Raw genomic sequence first — 19,702 nt, 5'->3', positions numbered from 1 at the left:
GCTATAACTGCTTGTTTCATTTAGCAATTTCTCAAAGTAATTACTCCATACTTCAAGGATATCTTTTTCTCCTGTTTTCATGTCACCTTTATCATCTCTAACTCCTTTTACAGCACTTTCCTCCATTTCTCAGCTTCTTCAACATCCAGAATATTTTGCAACCTTCTTGATATTTATTTTCTATGCTCTTGCCAAAGTCCTCCCATGACTTTTGTTTAGGTAGTATTACACAGTGTTTAGCTTTCTTATATTTGTCTCTGTATTTCTCTAAGAGCACAAGCTGACTTATTTGTCAGGAACTTGTTATATGCTTTCTTCTTTTCCTTCACTGCCTCTTTAACTTCCTGTGTCCACCAGGGAGTTCTGATTTTTCTATCCTTACAGACAACCTCACCACATGCTTCTCTGGCTGAATCAATCAAGGTTTTCTTCAAGACTTGCCACTGAATCTCCAAGGTTTGGTTCCTGTTCTTAAACTCTTTCATTTATTTTTTCAATAATGTTTGTGTATTTTAGTCTACAGTTCACGTCTGAGAGCTGCTCAACTTTTATTCGCTTTAAAACTTTCTTACATGTCATTCTTTTCAATATGAAATTCAATTTCAACCTGCTCAAGACTAAATAGTGATCACTTCCAATTTCAAATCCTCTGTGCACTCTGGTGTCCTGCACCAGGGAGAAAACATCACCATCAACAATAACATAGTCAATGAGACTTTTCTTATTTCTTGCCTCTTCTCTCCATGTGAATTTGTGCACATTTTTATGTTGGAACATGGTGTTAGTAATAACCAGTCCATGTCCTGAGCAGAAATCCAACAGGTATTTGCCATTATTATTAGCTTTGCTCTTTTCTCCAAATTTTCTCAATATATTTTTGTATTTCTGACAATCATTTCCTACTCTGCTATTTAGATCCCCAACAAGGACCAACTTTTCCTTTTTCATTGTGTCAGCTGCTTTCTCTAAATCCTCAAAAAATTCCTGCACTTCTACCTTAGCAGAACCTTCTGTATGATCATAGGCACAAATAAGTCATTGTCCAGTTCCCCATTCTGATGTTTGCCCACATCACTCTATTTGACCTGCCATTCAAGAAGATTAGCCTCATATTTAGTGTTGAATACTATGGCTACTCCCTCTTTTCGTTGATTGTCATTGCCTGAATAAAACATTTTGTATTTATTGCTCAGAAGTATCTCACCAGTTTTTGTCTTTTTTTTTTTGTTTCAGTCACCCCTATTATGTCGATCTGGTACTTATCTAATTCCTCACTAGCTCCATTTCTTTGCCATTCAGGCTTCTTATGTTGATAGTACTGATCTTTAACTCTGTTGATGTTGAGTTAGGGTGTTTTTTTCAGATTTATTTCAGTAGTTGACTTTTCACTGTTCACCCTGGTTCCCTGGTGAAAACAACTGGGGCCTTGTTTAACTGGGCGATGCTCCAGCCGGCATGAAATTTTGTCATGTTGTACCATCATTTTGTATTTTGGTTTAAGCCAATAAGAATACAATTTGGTCGGCTAAATCCCAAATTGCCAGCCCATCCTCGTTTGTTCAGTATCCAGGTAGATACCCAACAGGGTTCACCATGAAAAGGTGAGGATTGGACATTAGGTCAGAAGCTCTGGTCGGTTCTCTGCATTCCTTTAAAGGCTATGTGGAAGTCTCCTCTCAGTTATACAGCTTTGACCCTTAAGCACCCCTATGGCAATTTTATTAGTTTCCAAATTTCTAACCATTAATTTTTTTCCAATACAGCATCTATTTGCTAATAACTATAAAACATTTATTTTTGTTAATTTTAAATGAAATTAGTTTCTTGAGTTATCCAAAAATTTCAGCAAAATCTGAAATTCAATTTATCTGTAGAATTGTAATGAAAACATCAAATTTGTCTCCAGATCTTAATGGAGACATTTTGTTTTGATAAAATTTAGAATCACTTTTAAAATCTGAAATAAAACTTTTGATTTTGGGAGATATCTCTGTAAACTGGTTTCCATTAGTTTGAATACCACAGGCTGAGAAGAATACCTGCTCTATGGTAGTGAATTCTTGTCTGAAGTTGGTACAGGAACAGCAGATTAAAAACATCTCTGGGCAAGGGTTCTGTGTCTATACCCTGGGTGAACGATGACAACATCCATTCATCTTCATGCACCCATCAGGAATATATTAATAAACAACTAGTTTTAATAATTCAGAATTTCTGAAGCATAATGCTCAAATAGTTCTTTCTTTATTAAGATAATACTGCAGTATTTTGTATTTGTTCTAACAGCATCTATATATTGTGCATTCTCATAATACACACACACACACACACACTAAATTCAAGCACATATGAGAAAAGCTGCAGAATGGAAGTAACTGTTAAATAAACCAAAGTAACCTACAAAGTAGATCAAGTGGAAGAACTTGCTAAGGATGTCTTGCAGTGGAACTGATATGTTTTAAGTACCTCAAATTTTGGTTAATTTAATGAACGTATACTTGATAGGGTTAGATGCATGTTTTATAAACAGTCTAATTTGTATCTCCTTCAGTGGAGGATAGCAGTTTTTATTCAACTTATTCTGTGCAGGACAACATGACTACTCTTGGCCAAACTTGCATAATAATTACAAATCACTTTATATATACACTATTTGGAAAGAAGTCAATGGACACCCCAATGGGCAAGATGTATTGAGCCATGTAACCAATCACCTGTTTGAAGCCAGTATAAATTAGAAGAACATGATGCTCCCAAGTCAGTGTAATCTCATCAAACTTGACTGTAGGGTGCTATGAAGGATGATATGTAAAAACTGCCATTTGTCGGCCGAAATACTGAATGTGGAGTTCTGGGCATCAACTGGAACACGAATCTGCACAAACATTCAGAAGCGAGGCTCACAACATAAGTTTCCATAGTAGGATTGCAATATGCAAGCCCTACATTATCCAAACCAACAGACCGTTGTCTTCAGTGGTGCAAAGAATGTGTACAATGGGCCATGGAAGCTTGGAAAGCTGTGTTATGGAATGACTAATCATGCTAAACCATCTACAGAGCAGATGAACAGGTGTGGGTGTGGTGGATGCCCATCGAATGTCTCTTAACCTCAACTATGAAATTCGGAGGCAGCTGTGTGATGGTATGGTCCTGCTTTTCCTGATTTGGCCTCAAGCCTCTGTTTGTGGTGTCACGAACACTGAACTCAGAGAGGTATCTGAACATTCTGGACAATGCAATGCTTCCCACTTTATGACATTTCTACAGAAGTGACAATTATCTCTTTCCGCAAGACAATGCACCATGTCGTAAGGCTGCTGCTACTGTAATTGTGTGGTTTGTGGACATGAATGTCTTGACTGAACTCCACGTAGTCCTGATCTCAACCCTATTGAACATATGTGGGATGAACTGGAGCATCAGGTGAGGTCAAAGGAAGTCTGCCCCACAACAGTCCAGGACTTCATTCTATGCCTATCAGAAGAATGGTTCAAAATTCCCATTGATTGCTATCATACACTTGTGGAAAGTATGCTTCATAGAACTGCTGCAGTCATCACAGCGAAAGGAGGTCCTACATCTTAAGGTGGGTGCCATGGCTGTTTATTCCTCACACTGTGATGGTCGTTGACTTCTTTCCAAGCAGTGTATATACATGCACTGCTATTTTTGGTTACATTTCATAGCCATTATCAATACAGTAGAAAAGAAATAAACACATAAAACAACAATTAATTTGCAAGCATGTTACAATATATGCACTATCAACTGCAGGAGAATAACTCCATCTACATTATTAGAATCCAAGGAATAAAATAAAAATAAAATTTAAGTAATTACAATTTTTATGAAACACATGAGTGAGGAGTATAACTTCCCAACATTGAGAAAATTGAAGGCAATTGTTTTTGTTGTGGTTATGATTGTGAATGTGTGCTTTGCAGATTTTTTGATATAATCTTTCTAGAATAAATCTTTTGTGTAGAACTTTACTATTAATCCAACGAATTCTATGGTTAGCAGACAAGGTATGGCTGGCTAAACCAGATTTATCAGATTCTTTAATTAAAATATACTCTTGATATTTCTCAAGGTGAATTTAAGCAGAAAAGTCAGTCTGTCCATAATAACACAGGCCACAAGAACAAGGTATTCTGTAAACTCCAAGATAAAAGAGAGAAGGATATTTGCCTTTTGGAGAGACGAGGAAGGTATTTAGTGTATAAACTGGATGGAAAGAGACTTATAGTTTAATCTGGTGAGGAAGTCTTGCAATTTTTTCTGATAGTTCTTTAGCCTATGGAACAGAAATTCTAGAAACTTCTTTTTGAGGAGGATTAAGATGAAGGCCATAATTATTAATTATTTTATTGATTGTTTTTGCTTTCTCAATTTTGGAAGTTATCCTAAATAATATGTTGTAACATGCTTGCAATTTATGAGTAATTGTTTTTTTTGTGTTTACCTCTTTTCTATTCTAAGAAACACAGCCAAAAATTCTGCAAAAAAAAAAAAAATAATAATAATAATAAATAATACTAATTTAATGTACATGGCACCTGTGTTTGTTTATTTCTATAGAATACCAGTGCTATGTGTGGCGGAGGGAATGAAAGAGGAGGCAGAGAAGTTGGTTTGGCAAGTTTGGAGCTGGATGGTAAATGGATTTTGGTTAATGGCAGCTCTTGTTCTTATAATTTTGAAGGAAAGAAAAAGAAATACAATAGTGGCCAATTCAGCAGAGCACTATCCATTAAAAGTATCTGTACTGATGAAACAGATTATTTTATGGATAATGCTCTGCTGATTTAGCCACCATCTGTGAGAGGAAAGGAGCATCTTAGATAAGATTCTGGCACATCACCCCAAATAAGTGAGCCCCCCCCCAGCACACACAAACACAATGGTTGGAACAGATTTGAGATTTGTATAGTTAGCAGCAGCAAAGGTGTAAAGTAGTGTCTTGAGTGAAAAAATACCAAGTATTTTGGCAACTGCAGAAGCTATAGCTGAGATGTTTTTTGTGCCAGGAAACACTGGTGGTATGTCAGCTCAAAAAAGTGAAATCTGATTGTGTTTGGTTATATGGATATTATCAAAAGTTAGGAGAAAGGGACATGAGATCTTTTCTTGTAAGAGATCAGACAGGATGTCACCAAAACCCAGTTTTGGTGACACTGAAGTGTAAAAGGTTGTCCTTGCCCCATTAAAATATAGCTAGGAGATCAGAATTCTGGACATTGTTCATGGTGGATCTTGAAGGTTCTAACAATTCAGTACTAAGAGGTTTACCAAATGAAAAAGAAGGAATGGAGTGTACTGTCATCTTGCAAGATATGGATAGGATTTGAAGTCTATAAAAGCAGGTCATTTATATACAGAAGGAAGAGATGGATGAAAATACAGAATCCTGGATATTCCTGCATTGGTGGGGAAATCTGAGGAGAGAAAACCATCCAGTACCACTTATAGTGAGCAACCAGTGAGAAAGCTGGTGATCAAGTTGTAGATGGTGGAAAGCAAATCATAGAATGACAGTTTGCTAAGTCAGCCCAGGTATTCCTGATCAAATGCTTTTGAAATATCAAGGGCGACTTGACTAAACCGATTTCACAAAATTTTTCCATGGCTTGAGTCTGGAAGTGACTGATGAAGGCTAAAAGATCAGCTGTGGATTAAGAGTGGCAGAATCCATATTGCTGCTTTACTGATTAGTTGTGGATCACCAGGTAGTGAACAAGTTGGCAGTCTCCATACTTTTCAAGAGAACAAAAGTAAGAGCAACTGGATGGTAGTTTATTGGCTGACTTTTATCACTTTTCATTGAAATGGACTTGATGTGAACCTGTTTCCATGTTGTAGGCTAGAAGTCAGCGTCAGCCAAACTGAATAGATTAAAGGAATGATATAGGATCGGTATTAATTCTGGGGCATAAGTTTTTAATACAACAGATGAGATACCATCAGGACTGGATGCCTTGTGTTCAGGTTATTAAGAATTTTTCTGGTTTCTTTCTAGTGAAAGGTTATGGGTGGATGGAACAGTAAAGGGAGAGAACTTTGCCTTTGTCACCACATCAATGCAGGAATTGGAACAGAAGAGTGATGCCAGTAAGCTGGCCTTATTGGGTGAATTTACTATGGTATCATCTAGATGTGATAGTGGTGAAAACAAAGGGAAAAAGTTTCACCCAATGGTCATAGAAAAGGACCAAAAGGCTTGACTTCACTTGGACAGAAGGCTATACTTATAATTACAGGCACACAACTGATTTTCTAGCAATGAATGGTCTGGCATCTCCGTTAGTGTGGACAAAATTAGGAGAGTGCACTTGAAATTCCCATGTCCACCCAACTAATTCACCAGTCACTACAGGCAGTGTTGCATGTATGCACACTCACATTGCTCAGTAGGCAGGCCCAGCGATTGTTGGTGGAAATTGATGGTGATCTCTGTATTTTTAGTGATTATTTTGCTTCTATTTGACACCAGCTCTGTAACATTTATACTAATGCAGTTCATTTAATTGCTTAATTCACATTTAATTTATATTGCATATTTCAGTCCATGATGCTTTAGAAACATTGTTGTGTCCCAATTTATGATTATTATTCTATCTAGAGAAATTCTGCTTATCTATATTCAACTTTTATCTATGTATGAGATTTATCTCAAATTACAAATATTTAAGCTATTTCTCCCCTTAGTGTCCCTAATATTTATATTATACTGTGCCTTTTGGGACATTTAGTTTGAGATATAAAATACAAAAACGAGGAGCAATTACTAAAATATGTCTGAATGTGAAACAATATTGCAGTCGTGACACTTTATCTCGTTACTCATTTAAATATTCTCCCCTCCCGCGTGATTAGGTTCGTACATTTTCAAGTAGTGCATTGGGCAGCAATTTCAGACAACTGTTTTATCAATGAACAAAGGTTTAATGAACTCATTAGTATGGTACAATTCAATTTCTAATATAATTCAATTCAATACTAAGAAAACATTTACAAAATAACATTACCTTATCACAAGTAATTTGGCTATGATCCTATATGGGTATTGCGATCATGCCGCCATAAAAATTCAACACAAACAATCATATGTATAATCCCAGATCTAATTAACACATTAGTTAACCCTATATTAGTCTGAATACGCTATATGCTGTAGCACCTGGGACATATGTGATCAATTCACTCTATTTTACTATCTAAAACTATGTAGATTAAATTATCCTTTCACTGTACTAACACATAACTTTGACATTTGAAACTTTCCTATACGTTACAATACACATGCATAATTCTCAGGACACATGAATTACTTATATAATATCAATATTAGCAAGCATACTTTCATTATAATCAGTCATGTACTAAAGTCCTAGTATAATTTTCCTTAGTCTCTTCAACAGTTCAGTAATAGAATAATGATAACAATTACAGACGATTTTCAGTTAACACAAGATTTTTACAGTACCTTTTTTTCTTGAGTTTTCTATATTGGCCTCTACCTTTTTCCGATTATTCTATCCTGGTATGATCTCTCTTATAATCTGTTACTCCTAAGTTCTTTTGGCATTAAACTGTGCTTAATCAATCTTAACTTTTTGTTCTTGAATTAAGGACACTTTGAATCATCTATACAATGGCTGTGAAACTCATCACGTGGACACCGATTTCTTTACAGATTTCCTTTTTTCGTAGTTGTCACTGGATGATGAAACACATAGATAAGACCTTCTTTCCTTTAGCTAAATGGCATTCCTCATTTCTTACCACAGGAAATACGGAATCGAAATCCCGATCACTTTTTGTTCCCTTGTTGTGACGACGGAGATTAACTCCAATCCCGCCACTCAGGAAAACCACGTGAAACCTATATGAAGGTGCTCGTGAAGAAACTACTCTCTGCTGTTCCTGTATATAAGTGGATAAATCTTCCTTTCTTTTCATATTGAATGTAGAATCTCATTACACAAAACCCAGTGCTATGTAAAATTCCTCCATTTCATATGAAACTGGAACAATGAACCTATACATGAGTTACGAGCACGTGATAGAAAAAATAGGCACAACAGAAAAAAAATCCTTAGCCTACCCATGGTACTAATGTAGTATAGGTTTACAACTTTTTGTGGATGACAGTCACATAAAAAAAAAAACTTCTTTGGCTTCTATGTTAACTGTCAAAAACTGCTAAAAAATGACTAAAGACATGAACTTAAGGTCAGTTTTTCTTTCATTACGGCTATAACCAGTGATATCTTTTCTCTAGTTAGTATGCGAAACCATAAAAATTAGGATCCTTTTTCAGGTTCATGCTAAAAATAAATACTGTTAATAATTAATTACATTCAATTATTAAAATAAAAAACAAGCAAAATTATTTTCTTCAAAAACTTTGGCCCTTCTTATAACAATCTGAAATTCAGCATATACTAATTATATCACTGTATTATTATACCGTTTTGCTATTTGTACATGAGAAAAATTAGTAGACATTGAAAGAGTTCTCAGTATTTCCACAAGTCATGCTCCCAATGATGAAACATCAATAAAGATCCAAATCAGTCTCAAAAGTGACCACCCTCATCATCATAACTGCAGAATGAAAGGCTATGCATTATGGGGTACAAGCTAAACAATGAAGTAATTTCACACATTGTTTGTTCACTTATGCTAAGGTAAAATATGAATATACACAGGAATATAATTATTTTAATTCATTTGTACGTGTATCCCTATACCCAACAAGAATATTTAGATATTCAAGCAAAGGCCCACATGATGTTAATTTACATTTATTTTTTACTGCACTATTAGTGGCTGTTAGTTTATTTTTCCTATATAATTCTGCATTGGTGTGGAGACACTGTACATTAATGTTATGTTTTTTAAAAAAATGAACAAAAATGTGTTATATACTGATGTCTGTAATTAATACAATAACAGGATCAAGGCATGTAATATTGCAAAAATAAAGAACACCATACTTCTCATTTGTATAATATTATTAATAATTGAATGGCAAAATATTAGGCATAATTTACAACTATTAATTCTTGGATGCTAAAAGTTAACACAACAAAAAAAATAACGTATGCCAAACTGAGTAGTCCAAAGAGTTAAAATTGAAAGATCTCATCTAGTAAATTTGAAAAATAAAGCATATCTGAAAATACACAATACCTATTTATAAAATGTAAATCCTTCTGTGGTTCAGGTTTAATATTTTTAATCAGAGTCTCTGCACTGAAATTAGGGACTACTTTTTCAGGACTGTAAAAGCTTTCAGAATCAGAATCTAGAAGTGTTATGCAACTGACATTCTTCTGACTTTGGTATGCTGATAATGAGACACCGTTACCTAGAAATATTAGCAAAATGAACACATCCAAAAAGATTAAAATCAGAGCACTGAAAAAAAAAATGTCCTTAATCTTTATACTCAAATAAAATAATGCTATCACTGACCTAATATATTTTAATAATTCTGATCAGATTAGACATATATACCAAAAATTAAGGCTGCTAGAAAATGTTTAATCAAATGTACTGAATTTAAAAAAAAAGTGATACAGTGGAACCTCAGTTGATGAACATGATTCGTTCATAAAGGCTGTTCGGGAACCAATTTGTTTGAAAACTGAAACCGTTTTTCCCATAAGAATTAATGTAAAATGGATTAATCTGTTCCCAAACCCCAGATGACTGCTTATTTAAACCTTTATAACAGTACTTCATGCATAAAATCGTATACAAAAACAATGAAAATGCATAAAATCTTACACAAAAAGAATACACACAATAAATAGATAAAATAGACGAAAATTTAACTTCACTTTAACTATATGGAGGAGAGTTGTAATTTATGAAAAAACAACAAAACACAAAGAAAATCAAGAAAACACACTGCAAATTCAAGCAGGTGTTTGCACCGAGCAGAGGTTGCCGGGTAACTGACGCCCTCCCATCTTACATCTCAGTCCGTGGAGTACATGATTGCCAGTTTGCCTGTTCAAAAACCGAGATTCTGTTCAAAAACTGGTGCATTTTTTGTTCAGAAAATATGTTTGGGAACTGATTTGTTTGCGATTCAGAGTCATTCAACAACCGAGGTTCCACTGTATATGACTATCAAACATATAGGAAGGCTTAGAGTGTGTTGGTTATTCATAAATAGAGCTTCACAGTATAAACAACATCAGGAAAATAAAAAATAATTTATTGAACTTACTAATATTTCACTGGCTTTTAACCTAGCATCTTCAGAGCACAAATCACAACTGTGTAAAGAATACACAGAACTCAACTAGATCATTATAGAAACAATTCAAGATGTAACTGAAAACAAACTAATGTCCTAAACACAGTATCCTCTATGGGCCAGATAACCATAAAGCCAATTTGGAAAAGCCAGGCTATTTGGTTTCAGAATGACTGGCTTTCATATCCTTGGCAAATTAACACAGCCATACTTCTTGCATTCCTATTAGTAACTAATGCTCCATAGCCAATGTTGATTCTAAAAACAGCCTTTCAGACCTATAGTAATTTCTATGAAATAGTGATATTTGCTTCCATTTAATGCTATGTGAAGTATGATCTGCCAGTCCAAATTTGCCATACAAATGATCACAGATGGAATTTTTATGTTCTTCAAGACAGATGTTAAAACAAAAGGAACTTTATACACTACAAGATGAGCAAGAGAATGAAGTGGATCTTTAAAAGAATGGATGAAGGTAGATAGCTGAACGAATGGTTTGAAAGTAGCATCAAGATCATATTTTCAGAGAACTTTAGCTATCATCTCTGATGTAACAAATTATAGGGATGGGAATGGTTTTGCTGTAGTCTTGTATGTTGGTTGCAGGTGGAATGGTAGTGCATACAGTATTTTATCTACTTTAAAGGGGTTGTAGCCATTGGCTAAAAATAGTGTTGCAAAGGTAAGCTCAGTTTCAAGGGCAGTGTCATTTGAAGAAACAGCCCATGCTAGGTGTGTAAGTGTTTTGAGAGAACCATACTGTTGGGATGGCATGATTGCTTACATAAATAACTTCCTGTATGTTTTCTATAAATGGAAAAGAATAGTGACATTTGGTAGTCATGTCATTAGTGTGTGTGTGTGTCTAGAAAGGGGAGACAATTGTTACTTTCTTTTTCTATAGTGCATTTATTTTAGGATGTTTGTTAAGATGCACTGTATCCAATGTGTCTAAGCCATGAGGCCAGATAGCAAACACATCAACATAGCACAGCCAAAATTAATTATATTTTTTCTTCTCTTGATGTTGTTTATCCCATGAAGCACTATAAGAATATGGATATCAAAGCTAGATAACCAGAATGAGACCATGTATCCTGTGAAGAATATGGAGAACTAATTAGAGCTTATGATTCCATATTACATCTTCACCTTCACGTGTGTATGCGTGTCACATTAGTATGTATCCATCTGGCTACTAAATAAGCTGACAATCTGTCACTTCATTGATACAACATAATTAAGAATCATATTGCGCAGGACACTGTCAGGTTAAACCCCTATTTTCCCCAATATTTTTCATAGTGCACAGCAAAAAAAAAAAAAGTCAGCTACTAGAACAATTTCAACAGAATGAAAGCAGACACCTTTAAAACATAAGATGAGTCAAAAGTTAAGCTGAAATTACAAACATAGAATTAAGAAAAGTGGGGTTACCAAAACAGAGAAAACCAAAACAAGCGACATTATCATTCTTTCAAAAATAATAACAAATTTATTCACAAAAAGCAAAAATGTTAGATAATTAACATTAAGCATTATAATACAAATTTCTGGAATGGGGGAGGGGGCAATTTTGAATGATGTGGGCAAATTTAAAAATGGAATCAGATAATGCAGTTTTGTACATAGGATATTTCTGTTTTGTGACAGACCTGGAAAGCCAGCAGTAGGTTTATTTAAGAGTTGATAACTAATCAAAAATGGTGTTGGCTTTACCATCAGTAATGGAGTAAATGACAGACACATAACGTGTATAATGAAACTGGTGATAGGATATACTGCCACCAGGTAGTGAATGCAAGGCGATCATAACTGTAAGGGATTCAGCAAGATAAATTAATTTTATATTTATTGTGTGATGATATTGTGCAGGTTTAGATTGAGTGATGCTGTGTGATAGTTTTGATTAGCATGTGGTATTTGGTTACATTTATTTTTTGACCATGTATTATTTTAAATTCTCTATTTCTTGTTCAATGCTCTGGGACAAAATGGTAGAAAGAGGAAGACCATTGTGTAGGTCAGTGTGAAACAAAGTGAATGGCATGGATGGTACATGATGGTGTCATCATGTGTCATATGGTGTCATGAGTCATATGCATGAAAAGATGTTGTGGATGTTTTATGTGGAGAGGTTGAATAAGAGAGATGAGTGAGTATGGCTATGCAGGAAGTGCTACATGCTGATGAACCACGAGGCTTGGTTGAATCAGAAGGAACATGGCATAAGCATAATGGATGGCGAGAAAGAGTGTAAAACTATTAAGAAGGTGTGCAAAACCAATGGTGAAGAAATGAGTGTGACTGATAAGATAGTGGGAATGAATAATAGCAAAAAAGTGATGTAAGATCTGAAAGCAGAGTCGGAAGATGAAATGTAAGCAGAGTGAAATTAAAGGAATTATAGATACATATGGAAGAGTGAAGAACACTAGAATGAATGATGGCCACATCAAAGTGGTATCAAATGACACAAAAGGAGTAGAGTGACTGAGACATTGGATATGAAGAGTAAGCAAGCAAAAGAGTTGGTAGTGGTAGTAGGAAAAAATAAATGACTTGGTTGGAAACAAGGAGAATGTAAGAATGAATATCAGGTGGCTGTTGAGAAAAACAAAAGATAACAGTGTGGTAGGAAAGGTGGTCAGTGTGTTGTTGTACAGGTATGACAGTGGAGAGTCGAAGCAGAGAGCAAAGATTGCAAATAGCATGTTAGCAAAAATGTGTGAAGATAGAGTACAGTTTATGAATATGTGAGATGAGTTTGAGAGATGAATGGAACCGTATAAGAGCAATGGCTTGCACTTAAATGATTTTGGTGTGAGTCATCAGGATAGGATGCTGCTGAAAGGAAGAGTAATGACTGCAGATAATGGATTTGAACAAGCAAAAAAGCGATATGAAAAAACAGAAGAATAAGTAAAGAAGGAGGGATTAAAGGAGTTTATGAATGGAGAAGTGAGTAGCATGAGCTAAGAGAAAGAGAGCAGGAATGCAATATAGCAAAACTGGGGGGTGGGGGGAGTTAAGGGAGACAGTGTGAGAAAGGTTGATAGAGGTGGTGGATGGAATATAGCTATAGACCTGTCAATGACAATGAAATGTATGAGCAATTAGGTGCAAATATGAAAAAAAAAATCAATAAGAAATTCACGTTTTCTTATTTCTTTCAAAACATTATTTAAGTTCTTAAGGCTTTCTTTTTTTTTGTTCACTACTTGGATTCTTATAACCAGGAAATTTGCTTGTGTTTGGGACTGTATTAACACTTATCAAGAAAAGTACCCCAACTTGGAAGAAGAGTAATATACATACTTGGGACAACACACATGGATATACTGGGAGTAAGAGAAAAAGATGAGATGTGTGAGAGCATTTCATATTCCTCTGCACGTCACTATGTTCAGCTGGGTGATGGTTTTGCATTCACCTGGTGTAACTCAATAGCTCAAAGCATGATTACCTTGTGATTTCATGCTTTGATGATTTTATTCCCCTGTTTATCTATCATGTATGAACAAATTTGTATATTACAGACACATTATAAGAGAAATTATGCTACCTGGAGGATTGCTAGCTATATGAGGAAAGGTTATATGTGGATCTACAATGCCAATAATTATGAAAAGCTTGGGAGATAGCTTGCAGCTGTATCACAGAATCAGGAATTGGAACCATCTTGCAAAAACAATGTCTAAATGTCAGAAGGTTAAATAATGTTGGAAGTTTATTTTGCACTTGGTTAGACTATAATAAGTTTAGTTTAATCCTTTATCCAAGTGTAGGCAAACAAAGTTTGCACATGAAAATATCTTCAGGACTGAGGTAAGGTGGTACATCTGTTGGCAACTCATAGCAAAGGTGGACCAAACTCTCATCGCTCCTTGTCTTAGTATCTCCCAAAATGCAAAGCACATCTCCTTGCGGACATGTATAATGCTATGCATTAAGGGAAGGGCCACTACCCAGACCGGTTTCGACCTTTATTGAGGTCTCATCAGTGGGAAGCAGACCCAGAATTGGTGATACTAAGGCAGAAGCAATAGAGAGGTCATATTTACCTATACGAGATGCCAAAGGGTGTACCACCTTATTATTAAAATACTCTGGATTTAGAGAAAGATGTTGGAAGTTTATTTTGCACTTAGTTAGACTATAATAAGTTTAGTTTAATCCTTTATCCAGGCAAACAAAATTTGCACCTGAAAATATCTTCAGGATTAGCATTATACATGTCCGCAAGGAGATGTGCTTTGCATTATGGGAGATACTAAGACAAGGAGTGATGAGATCTTGGTCCACCTTTGCTATGAGTTGCCAACAGATGTACCACCTAGCCTCAGTCCTGAAGATATTTTCAGGACTGAGGCAAAGGAAAGTGTAGGCAAACTTTATTTGCCTACACTTGGATAAAGGATTAAACTAAACTTATTATAAGGTTAAATAAGATGGTGTGGAATGGATGAATGAAAAGATTAAGCATAATGTCTAGAAGAAGAAGGCATTCTGAAGGCAGCATAAGATGAGTGGCAATAATCAGTTGCATGAGGGGTACAAAGAACAGGCAAGGAAGGTGACTGACTCAGTTGGTAAGGGTAAGAAAAGTGCAGTATGAGCAAAGTTAGCTAATGAAAAAAAAACAAAAGAAAACTAAGGAGTGCTTTTGGTATGTAGCCAGAAAGAATGATTAAGTTGACAGTTAAACTGGAATGGATGGTGTTGGATTATAGGTTTGACTATTTGGTAAGTATAAGCATGTGTACAGGAGAACAATATTGTGGAAGAGGAAAGTCACTAGTGGCATGCGTCAAGGTTTTGTTTTAGTATCATTGCTTGTATATTAAAACAGATCCTTGACACACAGTATATATCTCCATATGTCAGTGATATATGGAGATATTCAGTTGTTTATAACTTATGCAAAGTTCAAAAGAACTATAAGGAATAGAGCAGATGTTATGGCTTTGGATAGACTAAGTGAATATGCATGAAATGAGGTTGCCATAAATGTTGCAAAGTGTAAGGTTTAATTTTTTACACATGCTTTTTTAAAGTGCTTTGGCACAAACAAGTTTAAAAAGCTATGAGAACTGATATGGTAAGTTATCTCCAAAATATATCCTATATATCAGTCTTGATCTTTTTTTTTTTGGCTTCTTGCAGTTATTGCTGCTTGGATAATAGTCTTACATGCATTACCTTGTCATTAATAGGTGTTTGGATGTCTCAGGATTGAAAGATGTGAAAATATATTCCAGTCATCCGGGTCAATTTTCCACCTGGGTGTCCATGAAGGAGAGCGTGATCACTTCTAAATATGTTCTCTCTGACATCTCACATAAGCAATGGAAGAATGGCAAGAGAGCATAATGTAAGTAAGATTTATTACAGAACAGAAGCAGATAAACATATGAAAGAAGGCATTATGTCCCTCGTTAAGAAGAGAGAACTTATTATTGTTAAGCAAACACTCAACAAATCCATAAGAAGAATAGTGTGGAGGCAACTGCAATATAAGATTATCACGGTCAGTCTCAGGATATAACTTTCAGTTCAATGTGCTGAAAAGGGGGTACTGGTATAAACTGCTATGGACAAGGACAGCAACTCCCAAGGAGGAGTTGGTATTCTTGTTGCAACTCTGTGAGGAGCTCCATCTCCAGATCTGTCTTTACAAATATTAGTGAAATGCTTTTAAAGCAGGTTCTTCACTGGGTTTCATATATATCGCAAGTAAAAAGAGACAGGTTTATGTTTCTGCATTAGGATCTTGATATCAATATTTTGATGGAATCCACAACAGTTCAGCAGAATTTCCTTATTCCTTTGGCTTGTAAACTCATCCGATTTCCAAAGATATTGAGAGCTCACTTTGTTTTACTTGTGTTTGTCAACTGCTTTTAGAAAGAATGGATTGCCAGTGTCCATTTCCTACTCTGCAAAAATGTTTAACCCTCCTACCGGCCAAGGTGGATGAAATAGCAAGACTACCCCAGACTTTTTCATGGATCAAAACTTCATTGGCATTCTATCTTTTATCAAGTATTTATCCTCCTCCGCTGTTAATCCTTAATGGCAATTTGAGAGCCATTAGCGGATTAACTGTGGTCGAGTGACTTTTGTGTCACTTGTCTTTACATGTACTCTGTTACTTCGAATTTTCTTCACTGTACCTTGGATATTTGATAGTTTTTTTTTGTTTTTTTTTGCTGAACAATTTATTTATTGTCTCTCTTTCCAAAAATAGAAGTTTCACATCTGCCAAAATAAATAATCAATCCTGAAATGACCACAGATCAGCCTTTGCAATGAATATACTTGAGTAATAGTTAATTTCCTCCACTTTACTGACAATATAGATTCATTTTTGTGAATTTTCAAATATTTGGTCAAATATTTATATTTTTAAATAACATTTGGTGAAATAAATATGACATTTTGCTTTCTTTCTTTGCAAAATAACTTTATATGGATTGTCATATTTCAATTTCAGGAACGATTTTTTTTTTTTTTTTTTTTTTTTTTTAATGAACAGCAAATGATTATAAACTGCATTACTCGGTTTCTGATATTGTGTCTTTTTTAGTATCAAAAATTTATACCTAATGGTATTTTATCAGAGACTCTTCGCCGCCTTCTTTTGCTAAAAATTGCAACAGAGGTTTTTTTTTTGTAGGATGCACATTACTATAATATCCAATGCTTAACCACTGTAGATATGTTGAAAATATAATAGGAAGGATATCCTGTATGGAATGATTAAAAATTAATGCTCATTTTTAGGATTTTTAACTGCACCCCCCCCCCCCCCCTGTCCTGGAACTGAGTTGCATAACTACTTTAAATTTCTACAGCTTTAAAAGCTTTCAGACGGTATTCAAAACAAAATCTCTTATTTCAGTTTACCGTTTTGACAAAAGAAATAAAGTAATAATATTGTTGTATATCGAAGCTTCTAATTCTGTACTCTTTCTTTGAATCTGAAATCAGCGGTCTGCTGAAATTATTCTAAGATTTAGAAATACTATGCTGTATTTTCAACATGTAAAACTGTATATCACACAAAGAAATTTCAATTGTGTTATTTCTGTTTCTTTTTTTTAAAAAAAATCTAAATATTACTACTTCTATTTCTGCTGATTGCTATTTCTGAAATACGTCTTAGAAATGCTGGACAATGATCCTCTTACCTAGAGCAAAAGCTAAAAGTCATAGATTACTCTTTTGAGAAACACAAGACAGAAAGTTTCCGAGAAGTCGCACTAAATTGCCTCAAGCAAGAATGTCTTGTTTCGTTTTCTGTTGTTCAGATATCCTAACACAGTAAAACTGACATTTCTTTATTTATAGTGATCAGTTTCATTTTTATTATCGAAAAATTCTAAATTATTTGATAATTATCTTGAAAAAAAATTACTGCTATTGCTGCTGCTGCTGCTCTTGCTTGCCATCTCACAAATGAATTGTATATTGGGTATACTTTCTCCCCAGTAACAAGATATAGACTAATGGAGATTACTAACTCCCCCCCTCCCCCCACCGGGAACCAGATCAAAAGAACATGCCCAGAGGGCAGCACACTAAAGTACCTCGTGCAATAACTGAATATTTTACAGGCAGAAATTCCTTGTTCTGTTTTTCCATCTTTCTGATTGATTAGCAGACATTCGAAGCATATTCTGATATTGCATTTGCAGGATGACAGTGTTTTTAAATATTAATTTCCCCTATTAGCCAACGTCACATAACTTTTTGATTTACAATAATAGGGAAATAATATGTATATTTTCTTATTTATAATTTGCAAATTTATAATAATCAAAACTTAGTTTCTGTGTCGAAAAAAATAAACGTTATGTGGAACAATTAGTATGGAAAAATCACGAATGAAATAAAAACTGTACCTATGTTTCATTACAGCTTTCTGGTGTCTGGTAATGTTGCAATGAGAGAGAGGGGGGGGGGAGGGGGGGTGATGCTATCAAAGTCGAAATAAAGTTCATTTCTATTGTGAAAATATGAAATTTCACATTTGATGCATGCACATATACATATTTTGTATTAGAGAATATACGCAAAAGTATCACTTATATTAAAATTGGCGAAAAATATATAAACTAGCAGAAAATATATACATATCAATTTAAATAACCGTTTATTTCATTTTATAAAGACCGATTATACAGGGAAACCAAGAAAATGAAAGTACAAAGAACAGTAGATTACTATATAATATAAAGAAAAAATTTAATGATATGATTAAAGAATTTCATGTTATTCTCTATAAAGCAAAGTTGCTCCAGCATGTCCTAAAGGAAATCTGTGAAGTATTATTCAATTTCGATGGTTCTGAACAAAAATAAAAATATTATAATCTGGAACGTTTGCAGCTGGTTTTCTTTTCTTTTTTTAAAAGAATATTTCAAATAATTATCGTGAATTAATTTCTTCGAGAACAAAGCAAAATGTTTTGTCTAGAAAGCGATTAGAAAAAAATTAGCGCAAAAAATTAAATGAAATTGGTTCTCCAAGGTAAGGCAATATTTAAGTGAAGAAATTATGCAAGACCTTTATTTTGTCCAGAAATCAAAATTGTATTGTACAATAAAAAGAGAAAACAAAAATATAAATAATTTCTCTATTTTTAGTCTATCCTATATAACTAAAATCCAGTTACCCAGCATAGAACAAGGATGTGCATTTCTTGTTATAGGCAACTGAGAGGTAGCTACGAACATGAGATAATCCGATCACCCGTTTTCACTTCAGCGTGAGGATTTATCACACCTTCTAATGGACAGGACGGTCAAATTGCACTTCTTATCCTGGTTCTTTAAACAGGTGGGCTGAATCATATCCAGATTTAGCTGGACGTCTATAGATGTCCTAGCCGTTTGGGAGGTTAATACACCATATGTCATGGTCAGTTATTATGTAAATTTTAAAGTCAGTGGTTACAAATTTTTCTGTGGAGGACATATGGAGGTTTTTCTTTGTGTTATTCTTGCCATGATTATTTTGACAATTGGGTTCTCATTTAGTGGAATCATTTGATGAGCTCTTTCAGGAGTCAGATTGTAACAGCTTGGGCAATTAATGTACTCCAGAGAGAAGCACTCATAATCATAAAGTTCATGAAAACTGAAATTTGAAATTTTATTACATGGTAGGATAGACATACAGATTGTGTCACTTTTGATATATAGTCAAACTTTGTTGTAATGAGCACAAAAATAATGAGATCATGGCTGTAATAGGCAAAAAAATAACAGGCCTGGTTGGCTGAGTGGTTAGCGCATCCGTTCTCCAGCCAAAAAAGGTGGCAGGTTTGAATCCCGCCACGGACATGGATGTTTGTGATTGTCTGTGAAAATACTAGTGGTGGTAGTTGGCAGTAGATGGCGTTGGTGTAGTTGC

The 19,702-nt window shown here is 34.8% G+C and overlaps 1 protein-coding gene across 3 annotated transcripts in view; it reads right to left on the bottom strand.

The window, feature by feature from the left end:
- LOC150105819 (homeodomain-interacting protein kinase 2-like) overlaps nt 1–19,702 on the bottom strand; it is a 325,632-nt gene that overhangs the window by 46,430 nt on the left and 259,500 nt on the right. For all 3 annotated transcript variants that reach the window (XM_090394360.1, XM_090394362.1, XM_090394361.1), the window contains exon 21: nt 9,202–9,379. In XM_090394360.1, coding sequence (XP_090250486.1) covers nt 9,202–9,379 — 178 coding nt within the window. The remainder of the gene's footprint in view (nt 1–9,201; nt 9,380–19,702) is intronic.

The sequence above is a fragment of the Typopeltis vanoorti genome, chromosome 6, assembly GCF_054136105.1.
Source record: "Typopeltis vanoorti isolate ZY-2024b chromosome 6, IOZ_Tvanoo_1.0, whole genome shotgun sequence".
In the NCBI taxonomy this organism is placed as follows: domain Eukaryota; kingdom Metazoa; phylum Arthropoda; class Arachnida; order Uropygi; family Thelyphonidae; genus Typopeltis; species Typopeltis vanoorti.
The sequence above is the reverse complement of the archived record's forward strand: the minus strand, read 5'-3'. Positions and strand labels throughout refer to the sequence as shown.